Here is a 19,832-nt window from a genome sequence, read left to right on the forward strand (position 1 = left end):
ATGCTTCGAGCTGACTGACGGTTATTTCTGTCACGAGTCGGAGCCTGTCTCCCCTTCTGGTCACCGGCGTGAGCTGTCTTTAGAGTACTGGACAGACTACATCTCCCAGCAACCCCAGCACACACTCCCCAGATGGGCTCAGCTGACACTCATTGACAATCACCCACATGATACTTAAGCACTGCACAGAGCCTCACTCAGTGCAAAGTATTGTTTGTGCCACCCTGCCTGCATTACTGAGCGTTTCTATCTGGACTTGATCTATGGAGTACCTGACCCTGCTTTATCTCAGATTGGCTGCTGCCTGCCCTGACCCTCGCCTGCACCGTGAGAACTCTAGTCTCCTATATGATGCGCCCATGCTTGTGATTGACCTCTGCCCCTCTGAATCGGATTTAGCTTAGTGGACTTATATGCCTTGGAACGCCTCGGGGTCCCCCCAGAAGAGCTGGAGGAAGTGGCCGGGGAGAGGGAAGTCTGGGCATCTTTGCTTAGACTGCTGCCCCCGCGACCCGGTCCCGGATGAAGCGGAGGAAGATGGATGGATGGATAGACGGACTTATATCTGTGCTTAGTTCTTTTCTGAACTAATAAACCTGCAGCACATGGAACCAGCTGTCTGACTGTTTGAGACTATTTCAATACATTTCCAATGTTGATATAACATTTCCAATGTGTTGAAAGAACTGGGCTGTCTTTGTAAGACATTTTTTGGAATAATAATTCTAAAACAAACATACTTTTAATTGAGATCCCCAGAAGTTCACACAAAAAATTGCTTTTGTTTATGCTCACTTTAAAATATGTGACACCTTAAAGTGTGGCAGTTTTGTAATTCAAACGAAACCTCTAAACAACAACAACATTTCAGTCTAAACTAAATCCTCTTCTTCAAAATGAAAGATGAACTTGCATTTAATTTTTGATTTTCTACACGAGAGAAATACTGCATATTCTTTGTCCTCTGTATTCATTGATGAAAGATGTCTTATCAGTAAATTGAGATTACCCTGGGATTTTCCTTGGTTATTCTTTAACACACATGTGCAAGTAATTAAAATGAATCCCAGTCTCACACCACAGTGTGGAAGACAGAAAAATAAAACTTCACAAAAACTGTATTTTTTTCACTGAAGTATCTGGGTTTGTAAGAATTTCATCATGTACTTAAATATGCTATAAACGTATAAAATTAAACTGCTAGAAGTCAATAACTACAACAGACTGGAAAGAACTTAAAGATTTCAATTTCCTAAAAAGCTGTAGACATTTTTTTGCAAACACTAGTTTTTTTTGGTTTTAGATGTCAACTTGTAAAAAATATCCTATTTAGATTATTTAAAGTTCTGTGTAAATACAAACATCACAATTTTAACTTTTTATTTCTTAAAATAAACTGGCAAAAACATTGACCTCCGGCTGGACAAATGGGATGTAGATTAAGACTGTTAAAATGTTGCTGTTTGTCCCTGAACATAAATCTGTTTTTAACAGCTACAGCCAAATGTCTGAAGGTCGGATGTGCATTGTGCAGGATCGAGGAGGAAGCACTTATCTTCACTTGGGACCTGCTGAAATGACTTAGCAGATGTGGTGTTCAGTGTTTTGGAGACAGCAGAAAATGACATAATTAGCTTTGAACTGAACCCAGTCCTTTTTGTCTTTGGTTGAAAAGGCTGAAAAGAGCATTTGTCGTTTTACTTTGCATGCTGGGAGGCTTTCATCTCAATACCCTCGGTGGTGGGAAGCCGAATGTGAGAAACACTGAGAGCGCATGCTGCTACAGAACTGACTTGGAGAGTTAAGAGTTGCCTCCAGCCTCACTCTGTCACTGCAGATATTGACCCTGTGGGCCAAGTTTTTTTTTTTTTTCTTAAAGCTTGCGACTGAAGCAAAAGGGTACATTAAAGTGCAAGTAATGTGTACTTGTGTGTGATTGTGGGAAAGTCCCACAAGGCCTTTTAGTCTCTATGCCGTCTGCCTCCATGACCCACCACACAGACTGACAATTTATGCAGCCGACGACAGCTCCCCCTGATCGTAAGCCAGGGCACAGTGGAGGCAGACCTAAAGAGCATTGGCAGCACCACGGGCAGTCCATAAAACAACCAAGGAAAAATCTCATTAAGACTGTGGCCGGGCGCACTCTGCACTCCACCCGTTGGATGAAAACACCTTCAGGTCTGCAATATTCACCTACAAGAAGTGATGTCTGAGTTCCTATTGAGTCGACTGGATTAGACAGGCAAAGTGATCGAGACAAGGCAGTAAGAATAGAATGTGTCTCCACGTATGTCTCCGTACTCTAGGTTGGTCAAAGGACAGGATGACCAGGGTAGCACCAGAAACGGAGAACTAGAAGAAGAAAGATGAGATACTTTGACTTATTTTGTCTTCTTCATAGGTTCAGCATACCTATGGCTGTCCGTGTGGAAAAAAAACTAAAATGATAAGGTCTTCTATCAACAAATTACTGCAGTTTCTCATTAATACCAAGAAAAAACAAAATTTTTAATGCCTCAATGAAAACAAAACATTAAAACAACTCAAAAACTCCCACTTCTGAGTGTAAGAACATCAAATTGGCTCATAGGTAAAGTATTGCTTGCAGAAATTCTTGACAGAAGAATGCTCAACCCCGTTTCTGTCTGAAAAGTGAGATACACCAGAGACATTTCAAAAGAACTGAGCATTCCAACTGGTGCCTTGCCTGCAATGTGTGCTAAATGGACCACTATTTATCATCCAGGAGCACATCAGGCCTGGCTCCAGGCCTGTCTTTCAGTTCTCTAGTACGCACAAGTGCTCCTCACCTTCCAGCGTCACTAAACAGCCTCTTTAAAGTGCCACGTAGCAGTAAAACATGACGCTCCAAGATGGAGCCAAGATAGAGTGTTGATGTGAGGTGGTGGGAGCACTGCATCTGCCTCCAACTGAGGCTTCAAAGGGGATCGCTTTTCACACATGAAATAAAGATCTCAGATAATCGTATAGCATAGCAAAGACGATGTGACACGGTCCCATTTATGGCGGAAAGGGAGATGGAGACAATTTTCAGGCAACGTCTTCATACCACAAGTGAATATCTGGATGTCACCGGCAAAAAGATACATCTGTTTTTTGTTTTTTTTTATTACAAAGGAACTACCACCAGGCTTATCACTAATTCATGCATTTAGACATTTAGTAAAATTAAGCAACACTTCAAACTACGAAAGAGCTCAACAAACCCCCCCCAAAAAAGCTGCTAATCCTCTGTTTTACAGTGCTTTTTTCATTCATTTAATTAAAAATGTATTTTTTAGAACACCCACAAACCTTAAGGAGCTGAGCTCTAAACCAAAGCATTCTTCTTTTTGTTTTTGCTCATCTTTAGTTGACTCTTCTTTAGGAGCAAATGCTTTACAGCTCAACAGCATTATCACCTGTTTGGAGTGTGACAGATGTATGACAAGAGGGGTTTATTTAGATACTTAAAGAGTAATTACACGAAGATCCGTCTTCTATGAACCTTAAACACTTTGTCTGCCTTTATATTACTCCCATTTGAGTGAAGTGTAATATCTCAAATGAGTAAGAATCGACCACATAATTAATGGACCATTTAATATCCTTGATCTCTGTTAAGTAATGAGAGCTAACATGTAATTTGACGTCTCAGCTTCAAAGGCAGACACCTTCCAAGCAGACTCGCCGGCCCCTTGCCTGACACCCTTCAGTCACGGCACACCCGCCGTTCTTCCTGCACCCCAGGAAGGAAATTATAGCTGTGGACTTGGGATCCATCACCAGGCAGGTTTGGAGGAAGTAGCTCTATGATTAAAGTGTGCATGGTCAGCAGCATACAACACTGAAAGGGTTTGAGGAGTCTTCACATGCCAGAGGGCTCGCCGTGTTAACTCCAGTTCACAACGCGGGATTCTCCACACAAACACATTAACACACCTAGAAACCCTTTCATGTGGAGATGGAGTGAATCTGTACTTGTGCAAAATATTACCAACAATGTATTGAATGTCAATTCAAATTATTTAGATGTGTGATAAAAAGGTGACAGAGATGCAATTCCATCACATCTTTTTTCTTCAGATAACTTACTTTTATTGTGGAGATAGCATACTGTCACCCGTCACATTAACACTGCTGGTCATATTACCTTCCACACATCAAAGCCTTTCTCTGAAAGGCTCAGTGGAATATTAGCAGAGATTTATAGCCCTCATTTCAATGCTTCTGAAACATGCTGATATCTAACGTAATCACCCTGCTGTTTTTTCTCTGTTTGTGCGTGTGAAGTGTGAAGTTTGCCAACTCTTTGATGACATTTACAAAACTTTACACCAGTTATCATAAGCTTTTACAACTTAGCGGACTCTTAGGAAGTAAATCCTACCTGTGACTCAAGGTGAGGGCCTTTTTTAGTGGGTAACAAAGTGTAATTGCAGTCTTTGTAAGTAAGATGGCATATCAAAGCTTTATGGCACTAGTGAGGGACAATAAACAATGTTAAAATCCAAGAGTCTACCCTTTTTTATGACATGAAGGAACTGATCATTTTTGCTTTGTTTTTAAATCAAGAAAATATGTGAAGCTTTATTCATGTTTTGTGACTATTAAAACATTAATTTATAAAATGTAGCTTTTAAATATTTACAAAACAGTGATATTTTTCTATTTATTGCTAATTTAAAAAAATACACCCTGTGTCAAATATGATCCTCCTGATGCAGCATATTTACTTGAAATAAAAATGCAAAATGGAATTCCAATATGGCATTTTTTATCATTATGACTTTGGTGCGGCGTCATCCTTTTTCTCTTTTTTACAATCAAATATAAACACAACGTTGGTGTGGAACCCAATTCTCAAAAATATATCTTTACATGTAAATGATTTGAGACTAAAGTATTCCATAAAATAAACAACTCTGGCAGTAGATTTGACATAAAACCCTAATTTTACTCAGTTATATGACATTTTAAAGTTAACCAAAACTACAAACCCATTATTTATTTATTTATTTGTATTTCACTTTAAATTCAGAGAGTCGCAATGGAAGGATGTTCGAGCCACATGTGGCGCCGGAGCCTCAGGTTGCAGACCCCTGCTCTAAACCAATAGCTAAACCCCGATTTCTTTTCTCAGCCAATCACAATCTATTTTCTGCTTTTAAACTAATGGATGTTTATATCTCTACATTTTCCCCCCATTCTCTACCTGGACCATGCGATGTCACAGGCGAGCCTCTATCACCATCAGAGTCCTGGACATGGATAGGCAACTTCAGGCCTCGAGGGCCACTGTGTATGCATGGTTTCCAGATATCCAAGCCCTGTTCATGACTGATTACCTGGTTCAGGTGTGTCCGGCTAATTAGAATGTACCAGTGTGTAGGAAAAGGATTGCAGCCCTCGAGGCCTGGAGTTGCCCATCCCTGGTCTAGGCACTGAGAGGTTTTTATATCTATGGTCCAAGCTTATCCCACCAGGATAAAGACGTCATCTACCCAGAGCCCAACAGCCAAAAGACTATGGACTTATTCATGTGCATTTTGTTTCACAAATAAATCTTTATTTGCATTTCTAAGATCTCTCCTTACTGAAATATTTAGCACTAACTGAGCTGAAAATCCAAGACCTTCTTCAACCAACATTTTAAATTGTCATATGTTGGACTTTATAGCAATTTCAAGAAAAAACATAATTGGGAAAACAAAACAATTTATTTAATGAAAAGAAAATAGTGGGCCTCATTAAGTAATATTGACTTGTTTGTAATCAAGAATAACTCCACAACCCTCAAGTCAAGTAACGAATGCGGAACCTTGGAGCTTACATTAAAAGTTATGATAACACAAATGTAAAACTGGGCTAAAAATTTATCTAGCTTAGTAAACAATCACGAGTAAACACCTTTTTATAGACGCCATTGGATCCTGTGATTGATTTTTTATTACATGTGCATGATCACACTCACATTTATAACCCATATCACAAGGGGAAAGTATGCTTGTTGAGATCAAAAGTGAATCCAAAAGAACTGCAGCTGAAATGTGATAATGTTACTCAAAGAAGTCATAGCCAATAAGCTGACAAATGAACATCTTGTCTATTGTGCAAATTCACATTTCCAGTTGACATAACAGTCAAGCAAAGAATTCAGAAAGAGTTAAAAAGTGATTGGAGCCAGAAGAAAATCCTTAAAACATGTTCACTTCATGAACTCCACTTTGGGAACCTGCATTCTGAAATGGAATCTGTGGTTTGGAAGAAACAGGGATGACCAATTTGCTCGGCCTCGTTTTATAGAAGAATCTAGCCTGCCAAAAGCAACAAATCACTACATTATGGCCTCCTCTGCTGTCCGCAAAATGACATACTTCATCTCCAAAAACTTGTATGGTCAGTCAGACCACTCAATATCTCACTCTTGCTGAAAAGAAATGAGTTTTTTGGGAAAGCCTTACCCTCATTTCAGTATGCATCAAGCACTGTTGTCAAAAGTGGGTGGAATTAAAGAACATCAATGTAGAATGTGTTTCACTGCTTCATTGGGTCTAGAGGATTTGAGTAATTAGTCAAAGCATTCGTTTAGGAGAAGCCGGTCCAAGTGCTGAAAAACTTATTTTAACATTTTTTTCAAGATGTCTTAATTGAGGAATACAGTCATTTTACTACAGCCAAATGACACAAATACATTTAGGTAAACTTTTTGCTGAGTAACAATCTTGTTATAAAAATGTTCATCACTGGTGTGAATACAGACATTTTCATGGACATTTTATGTAATTTTTTAGCTTTATGGGGACAGTAACATAACCTTTAATAGGGGTCATTTCTCTTCAGAAGTTATTTGAGTTTAAAATCATAGTAGAATCTTTCACCTGGTTAGCGTGATCTAATCTATAAGGTGTTAAATTTAAAGCAGGAATTGCATGAAACTGATAATGGGTTTTGCTTTTATCTGATCTACCAAATCACTTCTGCAGGTTGTACGGGGAGCCTCACACATGCATCTAACCTCAATCCAGCCACTACACACATGAAAGCAAAGCTGCAGATGAAAAGATGACAGGAAATCTCATCTCTATAATCGGATTTGTACAACTGCTTCAAATGACAGTTGAAGGTAACAACCGTTCAAAGGCAGTTATTAATGCCTGTCACTGAAATCACCAGCAGAGAAGTAGTAGGTAGCAGTTAAATAAACCTCTGGTGTGTGCATGCTGGCGAGATGAGGCTGACCCAAACACCAAGGTGGCCACATTCTTTCTACCGTCTACTGCATAAACAAATTCCTATGCACACACACCCTGGTTCAAGCAGACGTCTTGGCAGCTTCCAAAAACATCACTCAAATCTGACCTTTAAACTGTGGACTTGTAATCTCTGTAATTACAGAGAGTGTTTCAACTTAGCAAGTAAACATAGCAGCAGAAATAGACACTTCAACTACTATATACAAGGGTGCCGGTGCCAGCGGCGCATTTCTATTCATAGCTGTGTGGAATTAGTGGCTTGTGTCACCGCTCACTATAATGAACCTGCCATGGTTTAGGTTACACTGTAGCAGAGGGTGGCTTCACTTTATAAACAATGTCTTAACAGGTAGAAACAAAAGAAAAGTAATTAAAACAAATCTGAAAAATTATAATCACAAAGTAATGCAGATGAGGAAGTTCTGGTATTTTATGTTCAACAGTGTCAAAGCCAGTTTTTAACAGATTCTAAAACTTGCTTGGTCTTTGGATAACTCAACAACTACATTGCAAGTATCTACCGAATATCTTCCAACTGTGGCCTGTCTCTAATTGACACCGGTCTCCAATAAATTCCAGGTGTAACAGGTGTTCGTTACTGTCAGACCTTGGTCTTTAATAGTGGCCGGGCTCCTTTAAGATCCGCCCAACTCTCCTGGGTCAAGCAAAAGCCGGGTGTCTATGTAAGCCAGTGTAGCAATGGCCAAGAAATGCTCTTTCGATTTAGCATTTTTGGGCAGCGGGATACACCAACAAACATTCTGGTGAGGACTCTGCATGACATTCGGGGTGGATCCTAAACGTATCCGAGAATGGTGCAAGCAAATTGAGAAAACAGTTGCAGGAAAAGAAGAAACAAGCAAATGATTGCCTGGTAGATGTGCAAAGAAAGCCCGCAACAAATCAGAAGAACTAGTTTTAAAGTGGATTATTGACCAAAGACAGATGTTTCCAGGAAAGAGGAGATTGATTATGCTTCAAAGAGAAAGGAAACATTCACAGCCAGTGCTAATCAGAACATAAGACAATGTTCTCACAGTGTCATTTAATCCTGAAATGCTCATAAGGTGTTCTTGAGCAAATTTCACCACAAAATGAACCCATTAGCCATCACCATTGAGTCTGTGATGTAATAAAAGCCAGTCTCCAAGAGTCGCCCGTCTCAACCAGTCCGGCTGACAAATTTTTGGATTAAACCTCAGGGTACAGATGATTCAAGCATTTATCTTGAAAAAACAGATTTTTTCAGATTCTCGGTAAAATATTAAAAAAGGGTGAGACATAAGTTCAAGATCCAAGGTTCATTTTTATGGGGAAATTCACCAGAAGCACAAAGAGCATGAAGATAAGGTGTAAATAATACGTTAATTGATTTTCTTAATAGACAAAAGTTTGAAAAGGTAAAAATACATTTAAAATGAAAGTTAAGTGAAAACATTACATAAACTTTGAGCATGTTGAGCAGGAATTTACTCCAAGTCTTTATGTCTATTCAGGCCAGATGCATGGACTCTTAAATACAGTGTAGTCTTTTGACCATCACACATTGACATGATACTTCACCTCCTCACCACTCCCGGTTAATTATGGAAATTTCTTTTTACCTTTTTTTGGTTCTTGATTTAAATTGTAGACATTGTGAGCTTTTGCTATCTTAAATTCGTGAAACTTGCTACACTAGAGGTTATGACTTCTTTTTGGGTCACTGGAAGATTTCTCTGTTTTTATTCTGTAATCCACATGCAAGCAAACAGAGATTTTTCCAGGTGGGCTAGGGTTGGCTTGTTTAAAATGTCACATCTTGATTTTATTTGGTACACCGTCTGGACCAAAGTGTCTGGAAAGGTCACGCAACGACAGCTACTCGGCAGTTGCACGCTCTTTTTCAGGAAGATCTGAGTATACTTGTTTGGTTCCACCAAAGTTTAAGCAAGATGAAAGTTGCGACATAGAGCAGACTATCAGAAGAAACAAACTCTGGTGCAGACTAAACGGCCTAATGTCAAAGTGTACTTACAGCCCCACAAAGAAAAGACCATTTAAGTTTTAAATACAGCTTCTGAATGCTGTAAGGTTAAATAAAAGTCTGGAGTAACTTGTCTTAAAAACCTCAATCCAATCAATTTCCTTAATTTGGTCTTTTTTTTTTACTCTGTTGGGTAACTGAAAAAATACAAATGACTTTTTAGATGCCTTTTTAGGAGACAGTCCTGAATCTTTCCACTGATCATCTACAGGATGAGAACTTCCTTGGGTTGTGGCACATGTGGTGTATAAACACAGGAGTGAAAGACGGCTTTCCTTTCAGAGGGACTGATCTTCTGTTTAGTTTGTCTTCAACTAAAAACATCCCCTAACAGACAATTCAGACCTCCTCTGGGTCGGGCGCCACAAGAAAAGCTGAATAGCTCTGGAACCTCCATCAGGGAGCGGCACAATGCTCTCCAACCTTTGTTTATTTAAATGCACTTCCTCCATCCCCTTCACCTCAGGTGGCCTTCAAGGCCTGGTCACCAAAGCGTGCCAACACAAGACAATGAGTAAAGCAGTAGGACTTGTGGACTTGATGTTTCCCCCCAATCCAGTTTGCAAGAAGACACAAAGGAGATAAATTCATGCTGGGACTGTTACCAGCCATAAATGGATTTGTATATTAGGATAAACACATGGGTAATGTGTGTTTGCATGGTTAGACTGTCTCTGTGTTACCCAGCATGCGTGCACCTCAGCATGTGCACACTCATGAGGACTAGATAACAGTTTAATGCAGATGTTGATGTTGTCCTATTTGTGAGTCACTTTGAGTGTTCATTAAAATTATTCAACACTAACTGCACGGGCCAGAGCACAATCCACAGGGGAACCCAATAAACAAACAAAGGAGAATTATTCAAGGCTTAAACACTTAAACACCCACTTCAGCAGAGCTGTTTAAGTGGGTGATTAAAATGAGCAGTGAGCTCCCTCAAAAAGCCCACAACTACCACAAGGACTGCTGTCACCTAAGGTTTCTTCCTGACCCACAAATTGGCATTTTCTCAATCCCCAAAGTTTGACAACATCATTTCTGGAGATGATTCTTTTCTACAGCAACTGAAAGGAGCTCTCACAGAAATGAATAACAGAGTTTCAATTTGGATTAAAAGTGAACAGCACTGACAAACCCTAGTTTCTTGTTTTCACCAACATTTTGCCACCTTTAGCTAGTTTGTCACCCTTTTAAAGACAATTTTCCTTAGAAACTTGTTTTCAAAATAAAATGCTTTTTATCAGAAGAAAAAATGAAGACAACAATACTCAAGATAGGTTTGACTATTACTCTCCTATTAATATTAGCCTCTCTAAGTGATGTCAAAGAGAATATTTGCACCTGGTTAGTTTTATCTGAACATATTTTTTTCATATGGGAAGGTGTGAAAGATAGCAATGGCTTAGACCAAATAGGTAATCCTAGTCCATGTAAAAATATTGTTTTTTGTTGGTTTGGACCTAGTACAGTTTACTACTACATGAATTGAAAATTATTTTTCCATGGATCAAAGAATCCAAGTTATTGAAATGTAATTTCTTAAAATTCAAGAATTATAGGGAAAAAATTGAAACATGTGTTAATACATTTTGCGTTATGACAAGGAGGTATGGACATTTCAATATAGTTAAAGGACCACTTTTTATTTTACTGGATTTTTTTTTCCCTTCATGGTCGGTAGACATTTTTAGAGCTAGGTTGATAAAATTGATTAATCGATTTGAACCAATTTAAGCTTAATAGATCAATAATCAATTCATAAAATATAGATTGATTAGCACACAAAGCCAAAGTCCGCTAGCTTGATGCTAACGTTTAATGGAATTTCCTATAGGACAGCTAATGCTAATGCTCTGTCGACGTAAGCATACATTGCTGACTAAATGAACATCTTTATTAACTCGCAAGCATGAATTTCCAAACTCTTTTAATAAATAATTTTTGAAGTAACCATTTCTGGTCTGAAGCACCGTTTTTTTGCTCATTCTTTGCTTATTCTACTTGAAAAAAGTGTATTGCTAAAGAGCAAGCCCCACTTAGTGGCCAAACGGAAACACCCTGCTGGAGAGGCAGAACAATGGTTACAATGTTAATGATCTGAACATTTTTGTTAGAGATTCTCCTTTTGAGAAACCATGTAACACCGTATGCTATTAACAATCCCATTATTTCACTAATACATTTTACACTATGTGAACTGTATCAGATTAATATAAATATATTCAAAACTTATAGTAGATAATTAATGCAATTCAAAACAAATGTATCTAAATGTGTGAACCATGTTAACCAAAATTGAACTAAACTGAGTGGATCGAAAGAAAGGGTCAGAATTGAATCGATCCAGGCTCTGGTGAAGGGAATCAAATCATTAGATTCTGTAAATCATCATCAATACCCACCCCTTGTCATTTCAAGTATTCCCTAAACAACAAAGTTGCTGTAACTGAAGCCTCGTTTCCACTAAGCGGTCCAGTCTAGTAAGGAGCTGTACAGTATGATCCAGTTAATTCTGGACAGCTTTTCCATTCAGTTAAGCCTCGCTTCCACTAAGCAGTTTGTTTGGACAGTCCATGCATGGTATAGACTGTTAGATAACTCTGTATCACACGTTGCAGTTTCACCGCAGACCAGGCCTTGCTGTGGTTTGTAGGCATTTTCACTGTAGACTTGTGACCAAAAGTGTACACAAGAAAACCGCAAAAACCCAAATGCTTACAAACATTTGAAAAGTTAGCTTAAATGAGCGCCATATCGGCACTTTCTAATGCCATTATCATTGCCAATCACTTTCGTTCCATACAACTGATGGGGGGGTCCAACAGATACAGTTCGGTACTGTTTAATGCTCCATTTTTCAATAGTAATCCTCAAAATACCAGACCGGACCGCTCAATGAAAATGACGCTTAACATTACCAGGCAGTTTGGTCATTCACTCTCTCAGTGTAGTGTGAAAGCAGGCCACACTGTTAAAGATGTGAAGGTTTTTGCCACACCCCAACCCACACAGACTAACTAAACTAGACTATCCTGGTTTTCAAAAGCTATAAATGTTTGAAATTGTAGTTGCTGGTCACAGAGGTTACTCGTAGAGAAAACAAAGAAGTCGCTGCTCCTTTAAACAAAGAAAGTCCTGCTTCTGACCCCACTTAGACCAACACACCAGGAAAAAAAACAGAATGTAAGTTTTGCATTATTACTGTCAGACCTGCAGCTGCTGCAAAGTTGTGTAGGTTTTGACGGTTGCAGTTACTTTTTTTGACTTTTCTGAAGATGATTCTATCTCTATAAAGTGTTAAATTCATCATCCATCCTATTATCTCATGAAGCTTGAAATTATCAATGTCTTTACATATATTACTAACAATTGTTCTTTTCATTCTGAATTTTGAACCAAAATCAAAAAGTAAAATGAATACATCAAAATCCAGCCCAGTTTCAGAGTAGAAGAGCAGAACATCTTCAAAATCGATTCATTCTTGCTTTTTAAGTCTTTAAATAAATGGCAATCTTCAGCGTGGAACAAAGACGACAGACACTTTGATCAACAGCTCTCCATTGCTCCAAACCGAGCATATATTTGGGGAAACAAAGCACAATCTCAGCTGCTAATCCCCTGAGATTCAGAGTGCATTCCCATAGAAGCTTTTGATCTCTGGAGTGCATCCAGACAGCTGACTCCAGACGTACTGCACACTTGCATGCACACGCATGAACAGATAGACACAAACATCAGCGGTCCACTTAAGGCACTAATGGGCCAAATAAAGGTTTATTTCTGATGACACTCAGTGGCACCCGGATACTGGGTCAGTAGTAGGCTTCTATTACAGTATGGGTGTGTGAAACATCATTTCAAAATAAATGGACATAAAACATGATGTTTAAGCTTTGTTAACAACCACATCTCCACAACAACCACACCTCTTAGATTTTATTCTTAAAAATTTATGACATTAATGAAAGTGCCACATTTGTTCAGTTTAGATCACAGACTGTATATGAGGACTGGACTGAGTGAGCGTGACGTCACCTATATAAAACGGCTTACTTTCAGCTCCAATGAAATAAGGTCAATTCAGTTGCCTTTTTTTGTAATAAGAAGGCTGCCATGTTGAAGCCAGATGATGTCAGTAATCAGTGATTGTGAATTTAAGTCTCACTACACTTGGCAGTGGTAACCACCCCTGCATGTCATAGCAGTTTTAGTCAACAACACCATCATTTTTCCTCAAGGCCTTGAAAGACCCACTTTAATGCTAATCGTACTTTTAGTGTTTTTCACGTGTTCTCGTGGCACATTCCTCATGATGGAGGACGTATATAAAGAAAATTAAGCTTATAATTGCATTTCTGAGTATTTCTTTATTTTAGCCATTACGAATCAGGGGTAGATGAAAAAATGCAGTTGGAAAAAGCTTGTAGTTGTGACGTAGAACCTACAACAGCAGTACACAAGCTCCCTGCTCCACTCCATTCTGATGCATCTGCTTGCAAACAAATAGATCCATTAGATCCATTGGCTGGGTATAGGACTGGTACGCGAGAAACCAGCGTTTGCTTCAGAGGAAACGCAATGATCTTAGGTCCTTAGCAAAGACCCTTTAGGCTAGGGCCTCACTATGTAGCCACAGGGGGCCTAAATCTGGGTTTTTCCTGTGCCGGTCCCCAGCCCAGATAAAATACAGGGCTGTATCAGGAAGGGCATCCAAGCTGACGAGGATGTACTGAAGGTGAACAATGGCAATAATGTTAGGTTGAGTTTGTGAGACTGTACGCTAGTGCAGGAGATGGATGACAAGAAGTAGGGAGAACCCACAACCCCAACTACTGCCGCTCTGCAGAAACTATGTCCTAGAAAACTACACAGATTTGTTTACATTTTAGCTAAAAATTGGGTAAATATAAGTAATAGTAACTTTTCTATTCTGCTTTCTGACAGACTAAAAATGTTTTCCGTTTCTGGCGATCGATCGGACAAGGAAAGTTTTAAGCAAACCACATGTACGGGACCCCCAAGTCCACCATAGATGCTGATGTCAGCCTGAACCCTAAAATTCTCACGAGGAATAAAGAAAAAAAAAATCCCAGTGCCCCTCTATGGCCAGGTGCTGTCCCTCCCCCCACCAACTGGGTCTTTTCTTCTCTTAAGAGTGTGGCTCCAAACTTTTTTTCCAAACCCCTTCAAAGGGCAGCACTGGGCTCTACCCCCTCAGTCCCCTGGGACCACAGAGGGAGCAGATCCTGGTGGGAGAAGGCCATACGTCACACATCACGCACAAGAGACCAGCCGGTGGGAAAGGAAAATGCAAAGAGGGAGGAAGAGGAGCTTGTGTTTGAAAGGTGCTTTAAGATTCTGGAGGAAAAAAGGCTTTCTGAAAACGAACAAGAAAGAAAGAAAAAAGCTCAACAGTAGAGGTGAAAAAACTGTCCCCCCCAAAGGGAACGCGTTTAAAAGCATTCAAAAGAGAAAAATCAAAAAGCATTACAGCCAACAGGGTGAGTAGGGGGGCAGCGCTCATACTGCGAATCGCACATCCTGTCATCAAGTTTACTTTAGCTTTTGTCTACACGCCACACAAACAGGAACTGTGGGGACACGGGCTCGAACAGACTGGGGTCTTTCAGACGACATATTAGGCAGGGCTTGGTGGAGGGGGCGGGGCTGTCACTACAAACACCTCCCTGCACGGCCCACATCAAATATATTCTCATTTCATCAAGCCAAGGCCACAGGGTAAACGCAACAAACAGATGGAGGATAGGAAGGAAGAAAGGAGATGAAGGGCAGGGAAATGTGTGGAGGGAGGGGGTTGAGAGGAGAGTCATTAACATATTATTTCTGCAGAAAAAGGACAGCAACCTAAAACGGCCTCAAATTTAGACATTTCTGGCTCTACAAATCGGGTTGAAGGGGTGGGTGTGAGCTGTAAGAGACGGCGTGCGGAGGCTCACATGACCAGGATCTCATGTGTTGAGATCCACCTGCCCACAACACTCACGCACTGTCCACCAGACATCTGATCACAAAACTCGCCTTCAAAAATGTCTCTGAGCCTCTGAGTCTCTTCCTTTGTGCGTGGACCCAATTCCATCTCTAAGACGCCGCTAATGTGAGCAGCAAAGATTGGCGACTTTCAAAGACAGCTTGCTCCAATTGGCAGCGTGTATGGCTAAGATTGGATCAAAAGAATTTCAAGTGTGAACTTCCCACCATTGACACCCGACCCACATTCATCTGCAGCCCGGTTAAACTGGGAAGGGAAGATTAAAGAACAACAGCTATGAATAACTATCCTACCAGGTATTCCGCGGAACAGAGGCACCTTTAAAGTCCGGAGAAGGCTCGCATTCTCTCACGCCAGAGCTCCGCTTCTGTCTCTGAGAGGGGTTCAGACCTCCTTTTTAATGAGCTTTAAGACTCGCCGTTAAGGCTTTAAATACTGTGAACATTTTCTTTACCATGGGATAATGGCGCTCATTTGGGGAATATTTTATAATTCGAGATACTTTCAGAGATCTCTTTGATCAATTCCAAAAGAGAAGTGGATTCCATGTTTGGAAGCATTCGCTAAGTGCTTTAGAAATGCTGGGAGCTCCACTGCTTAATGAAAAAAGTAACTTTAAAACATGTGCTATTAAGTGGAGAAAAGCAGAGTGATGAATTTTCAAAATAAGAGACAAAAAGTACAAAAAAAGCTGCAATATATAGAATGAAATCAAGTTTTATAGGCAAGCAAGGTGAACCATTATCACTTCTATTAGTTTGAAAGCAACTTATAGTGATTTTTTTTACTTATGTTGAGGAGAAAATATGCTTGAGTATGCATATAACCAAATGATTAAGGAGATTTTATTTGTAACTGTGCTAAAGTATTAAAAAATAGAGTTTTAATGATTCTGCTCCACTCGCAAAAGTAGTTAAAGTTCTCTGAGCTCCTCAAGAAATAGATGCAGTAGTGAGATGTCCTGCAACTTTTAAAGATGTCCTAAAGGCTTAAGTATGACTGACTTGTCAGAAATGTCTGCTATAAACTTTAAAGTATGCCACCAGCTACACGACTAGTTTTTGTCAATAATCTCTCATTTACACCCATGTCTTCGTTACGTGTTAATCATTTGGCATAACACGACCTTTGCTCGAGAACTGCTGCGTGCAACAAGAGGCGTTTCGTAATAAGAAAAGAAAGTGACAGGAAGAGGTACAATAAAAAATGTGTTTACTACATCAAGCGGCTAAATGTCACTATGGATTCTAGTTCACAAACCAAAGGAACTGTCAAGCGCTTTCAAAAGAAAACGCCATGCTACATCAGAACAGAGAACTACAATGAGGCGCTTCGGTGTGTTTAGAATGCAATAGATCCTCTGGATTTTTTTTGGGCTGTGTTCAACAAATAGATGTGTTTCTTTCTCAAAACGTCTGGGCTGGTGGGTGGAGGAACTGATTTCCCTTTTCTCTTGATGGGCTTCAGTTCCTCAAACATGCTGCCTTTGAGGAAAAGAATCTCAAACCAAAGAGGCTTAAAGGCTCCTCTGAAGCAATTCCAAAGGATTTCCCCACTTGACAGCAACAGCAGAGTGTTTACCGTGCAGCCAAAATACAAAAAAACAAGCGTGCCCTCCAACATTTCTCAACAGCTCTTACAATGAACACTTGTCACCAGACTGTCACATAGCAATGCTTTCAACTCCTGTGCAAACATTTACTCTCTATATTATAGAAATAAGGGTCCTGGTATAAAAAAAATAAAAGAAAAAAGGTAAATGTAATTTGACAAAGTTATTTTTTAAATAAAGTTTTATCTTTTTGAATAAAAGAATGTTGGGACTTTGAACAACCTGTATTGCTAATTGGAGAACAAACAAACTACTATAATGAGAGTTTGAGCTCCTTCAACAGACAAAGGGGATGAAGAACCCCAAACTTTAAAGTCTTCAACCGTTTGAGGAGTTATTTGTGCCACTTTTGTTTTTAAATATGAGGAGTCCGCTTACTTACCCGCGCAGTCGAGCTGCTCTTGAGGTGACAGTCTTGTTGCTCGAGTCTTGAGCTGGTGCAGTAGTATTTCTGCTTTACCAGCCAGTCGTCGATTCCCTTTCTCGCCAAACAAGCGTTGACTACAAAACTGTCGCCTAAAAAAATGAAAAACACAAGCGCATCCCAAATGAACAGCGAAAAGCCACATTTGAATCTTCGGAAACTAAGTGGTCAAAGAGTCGCACTCTCGCCGTTCACAAACTCATAAAAATATATATGTATAAAAAAGTGGATCAAACGGGATACATAAATAGACTCTTTTAAGTCCACTTACCTTCTGGACTCTCCCTGGGTTTACAAATAGCGGCTTGGGAGACAAAAGAACAGACAATAAAAATTGTTGCTCGAAAGTGTTACTATTAACTGGCAATGTGGCGCAAGTATGAGAAATCTCACCATGTTTTGAGTGCAGTTTACCCATTTCTATGCATCGAACTGGAGTTGAAAACCATCCGAAGAATGTAATCCAAAGAAAAATCAAAGGAGCAGACGAAGATATCCAGACAGAGAAGCGTCCGTGGAGACCAGGAGCAGACTACACTGACTACAAGCCCGTAAGACTGCGGAGCCAAAAGCGAGTCTTTGATCCGAAGCGCTTCTGCTAGCAAGCGGACGTCAGGCGGTGCCACTTCCGGTAAAAACCTTCAAATTAAAAGACTCGGAGCTCAGTTAGAGCCAGCGCGAAGTTAAAAAACGAAATATAAATACACATTTAAACGTTTATATTAGATGATACAAACGATTACATTTATATAAAGCACCAATATAATTTTGTGTCGATTATATTACAAAAATAATTACATGAAAAGGATACAAAGAATATCATTTCCGGTCACACACGTGTTTTAATTTTTATCTTGATGCATCTTGGTCAACTTTTCCCCGCTCCTGTTTCTGGTCAAAGCACATTGGAGGTGTCAACAAAACCTTACTTTTAGCCGCAAAGATTTACGCTTCACCACTTGAGTGCATGCAACTATGCACACGTGTCTACGGGAAAGGGTTCCGAGTGCTCACAATAAAGGGGGGACTGGCTCTTATGTAGGTTCCCAATTGGGGGGTGTCAGCTATGAGCCACAACGTGCCAGTTGTCACGTTTTCCGCTGGACTGAAATGTAAAACTTGTTCCCCCACCACTGAATAATGTTATGACTAATAACCTCCTTAATTCCCCCAATAATGTTGAGGTTATTCATACTTTATGACAAATTGCAACAGTCATAAAGATGGTTGGGTGAAAAAAAAAATATAATCCCAATATAAAAGTTTTTATTCTCATTAAACCAGAATAATTGTCTTCCCAGATGAGTCTCCTCAGGTTAAAAGCAAATCGTGAGGCCGCATGCTCGGTGCCCATCTCTGGGGTCTCCGACATCAGAATAAGGATCTTATTGGACTGAGGCAAGAGATGAAAGCATGCTAAGATGCTTTTGATCTCTTCAAACACACAGTATTAGACAAAGTCCGTAGTCCCACTTTATGCCAGGCTGCCAGTATCTCAGTGTGACAGTAATACAGTATAACACGCTGTGGCCACATTGCCAGAAAACACAGCTAAGGTGTTGTGTTACTACAGAGATAAAAGCTCTAAACATGCTCAGTGTTAGATCAAAGTTTGAAGGAAATCACATTCAATAATTCTTTATAAGTCTTTGCCACATGAATTGCATTACTATTACAATAAAGCCAAACTTAAATAAGTCACACAGGGAACATCTGACTGTTTTTGTTTAATTAAAAGAGAAATATAATCCTTAAAACATAATTTTCCTCAAACTAACAAATTGCAGGTTGGTATTTTCATCAAATGATTTCACTTTAAGCAAAGAGATTTAAAAAAAATCATGACTGTTTCACCTTCTTTGTTAATTCTTAACAATCAGCCCACATCAGCATTTTAAAAGGATGTGTTGTGCCACAAACAACCTGCTATTTTACATTAAAGCCAAATTTAAAACTTAACTTTGAATAATGTCTTCTTAAAAATAATTTACATCATTGTGTAAACCTTTCTTTAACCAGAAAGTCTTTGATTTGCCAAGATAAAATTAATCTGTTCAAAAAATAACCTCCTCCCAAAAAACAACTATTTTAGGTCAGACCAAAATGGAATATTTGCTTACAATAATAGAATAAGGAAAAAAAAGCTTAATTTTCATACCAGAGGAATTTAAATACCATCTAAATGTGGCAAAAACTTCAAGTGTGCAATTTTGAGCAACACAGGAGGATTTTTTAGGGAATAATAACAGCAGGAGTTCGACTTTAAAAAACATAAATAGATTAAAGACAAGTGAACAAGAATACTGGGACTCTGGTTGTGAAAATTCCTTTAAAACCAGCATAATTTCTTAAAAAATAAAAAGCTCACTACAAAAAAAGCTGTTGAGTGTCGAAAAAGAATGAGGGAGGGTAGATTGGAGACAGCTGTGTACAAACCGTGGTACCCACCCATTTCAGTCTGTGTTGTGTTAGTGTCATGCTTTCCTGGTTTTCACTGA

General features: G+C 39.4%; 1 protein-coding gene across 3 annotated transcripts in view; it reads right to left on the minus strand.

Moving 5' to 3' along the window:
* The window catches only part of nkd1 (NKD inhibitor of WNT signaling pathway 1), a 37,910-nt gene extending 19,885 nt beyond the window's left edge, over positions 1-18,025 (minus strand). Inside the window, exons 1-3 of one of the 3 annotated variants that reach the window (XM_024296253.2) lie at positions 17,728-18,025; positions 17,606-17,638; positions 17,293-17,426 (exon numbers count right to left, since the gene is read on the minus strand). In XM_024296253.2, coding sequence (XP_024152021.1) covers positions 17,293-17,426; positions 17,606-17,638; positions 17,728-17,752 — 192 coding nt within the window. In that variant the 5' untranslated portion in view covers positions 17,753-18,025. The remainder of the gene's footprint in view (positions 1-17,292; positions 17,427-17,605; positions 17,639-17,727) is intronic. The other 2 variants (XM_024296252.2, XM_024296254.2) reach the window with 2 other exon arrangements.
* Between the last annotated feature and the right edge of the window lie 1,807 nt (positions 18,026-19,832).

This window comes from Oryzias melastigma, linkage group LG3 (assembly GCF_002922805.2).
Source record: "Oryzias melastigma strain HK-1 linkage group LG3, ASM292280v2, whole genome shotgun sequence".
Lineage (NCBI taxonomy): Eukaryota > Metazoa > Chordata > Actinopteri > Beloniformes > Adrianichthyidae > Oryzias > Oryzias melastigma.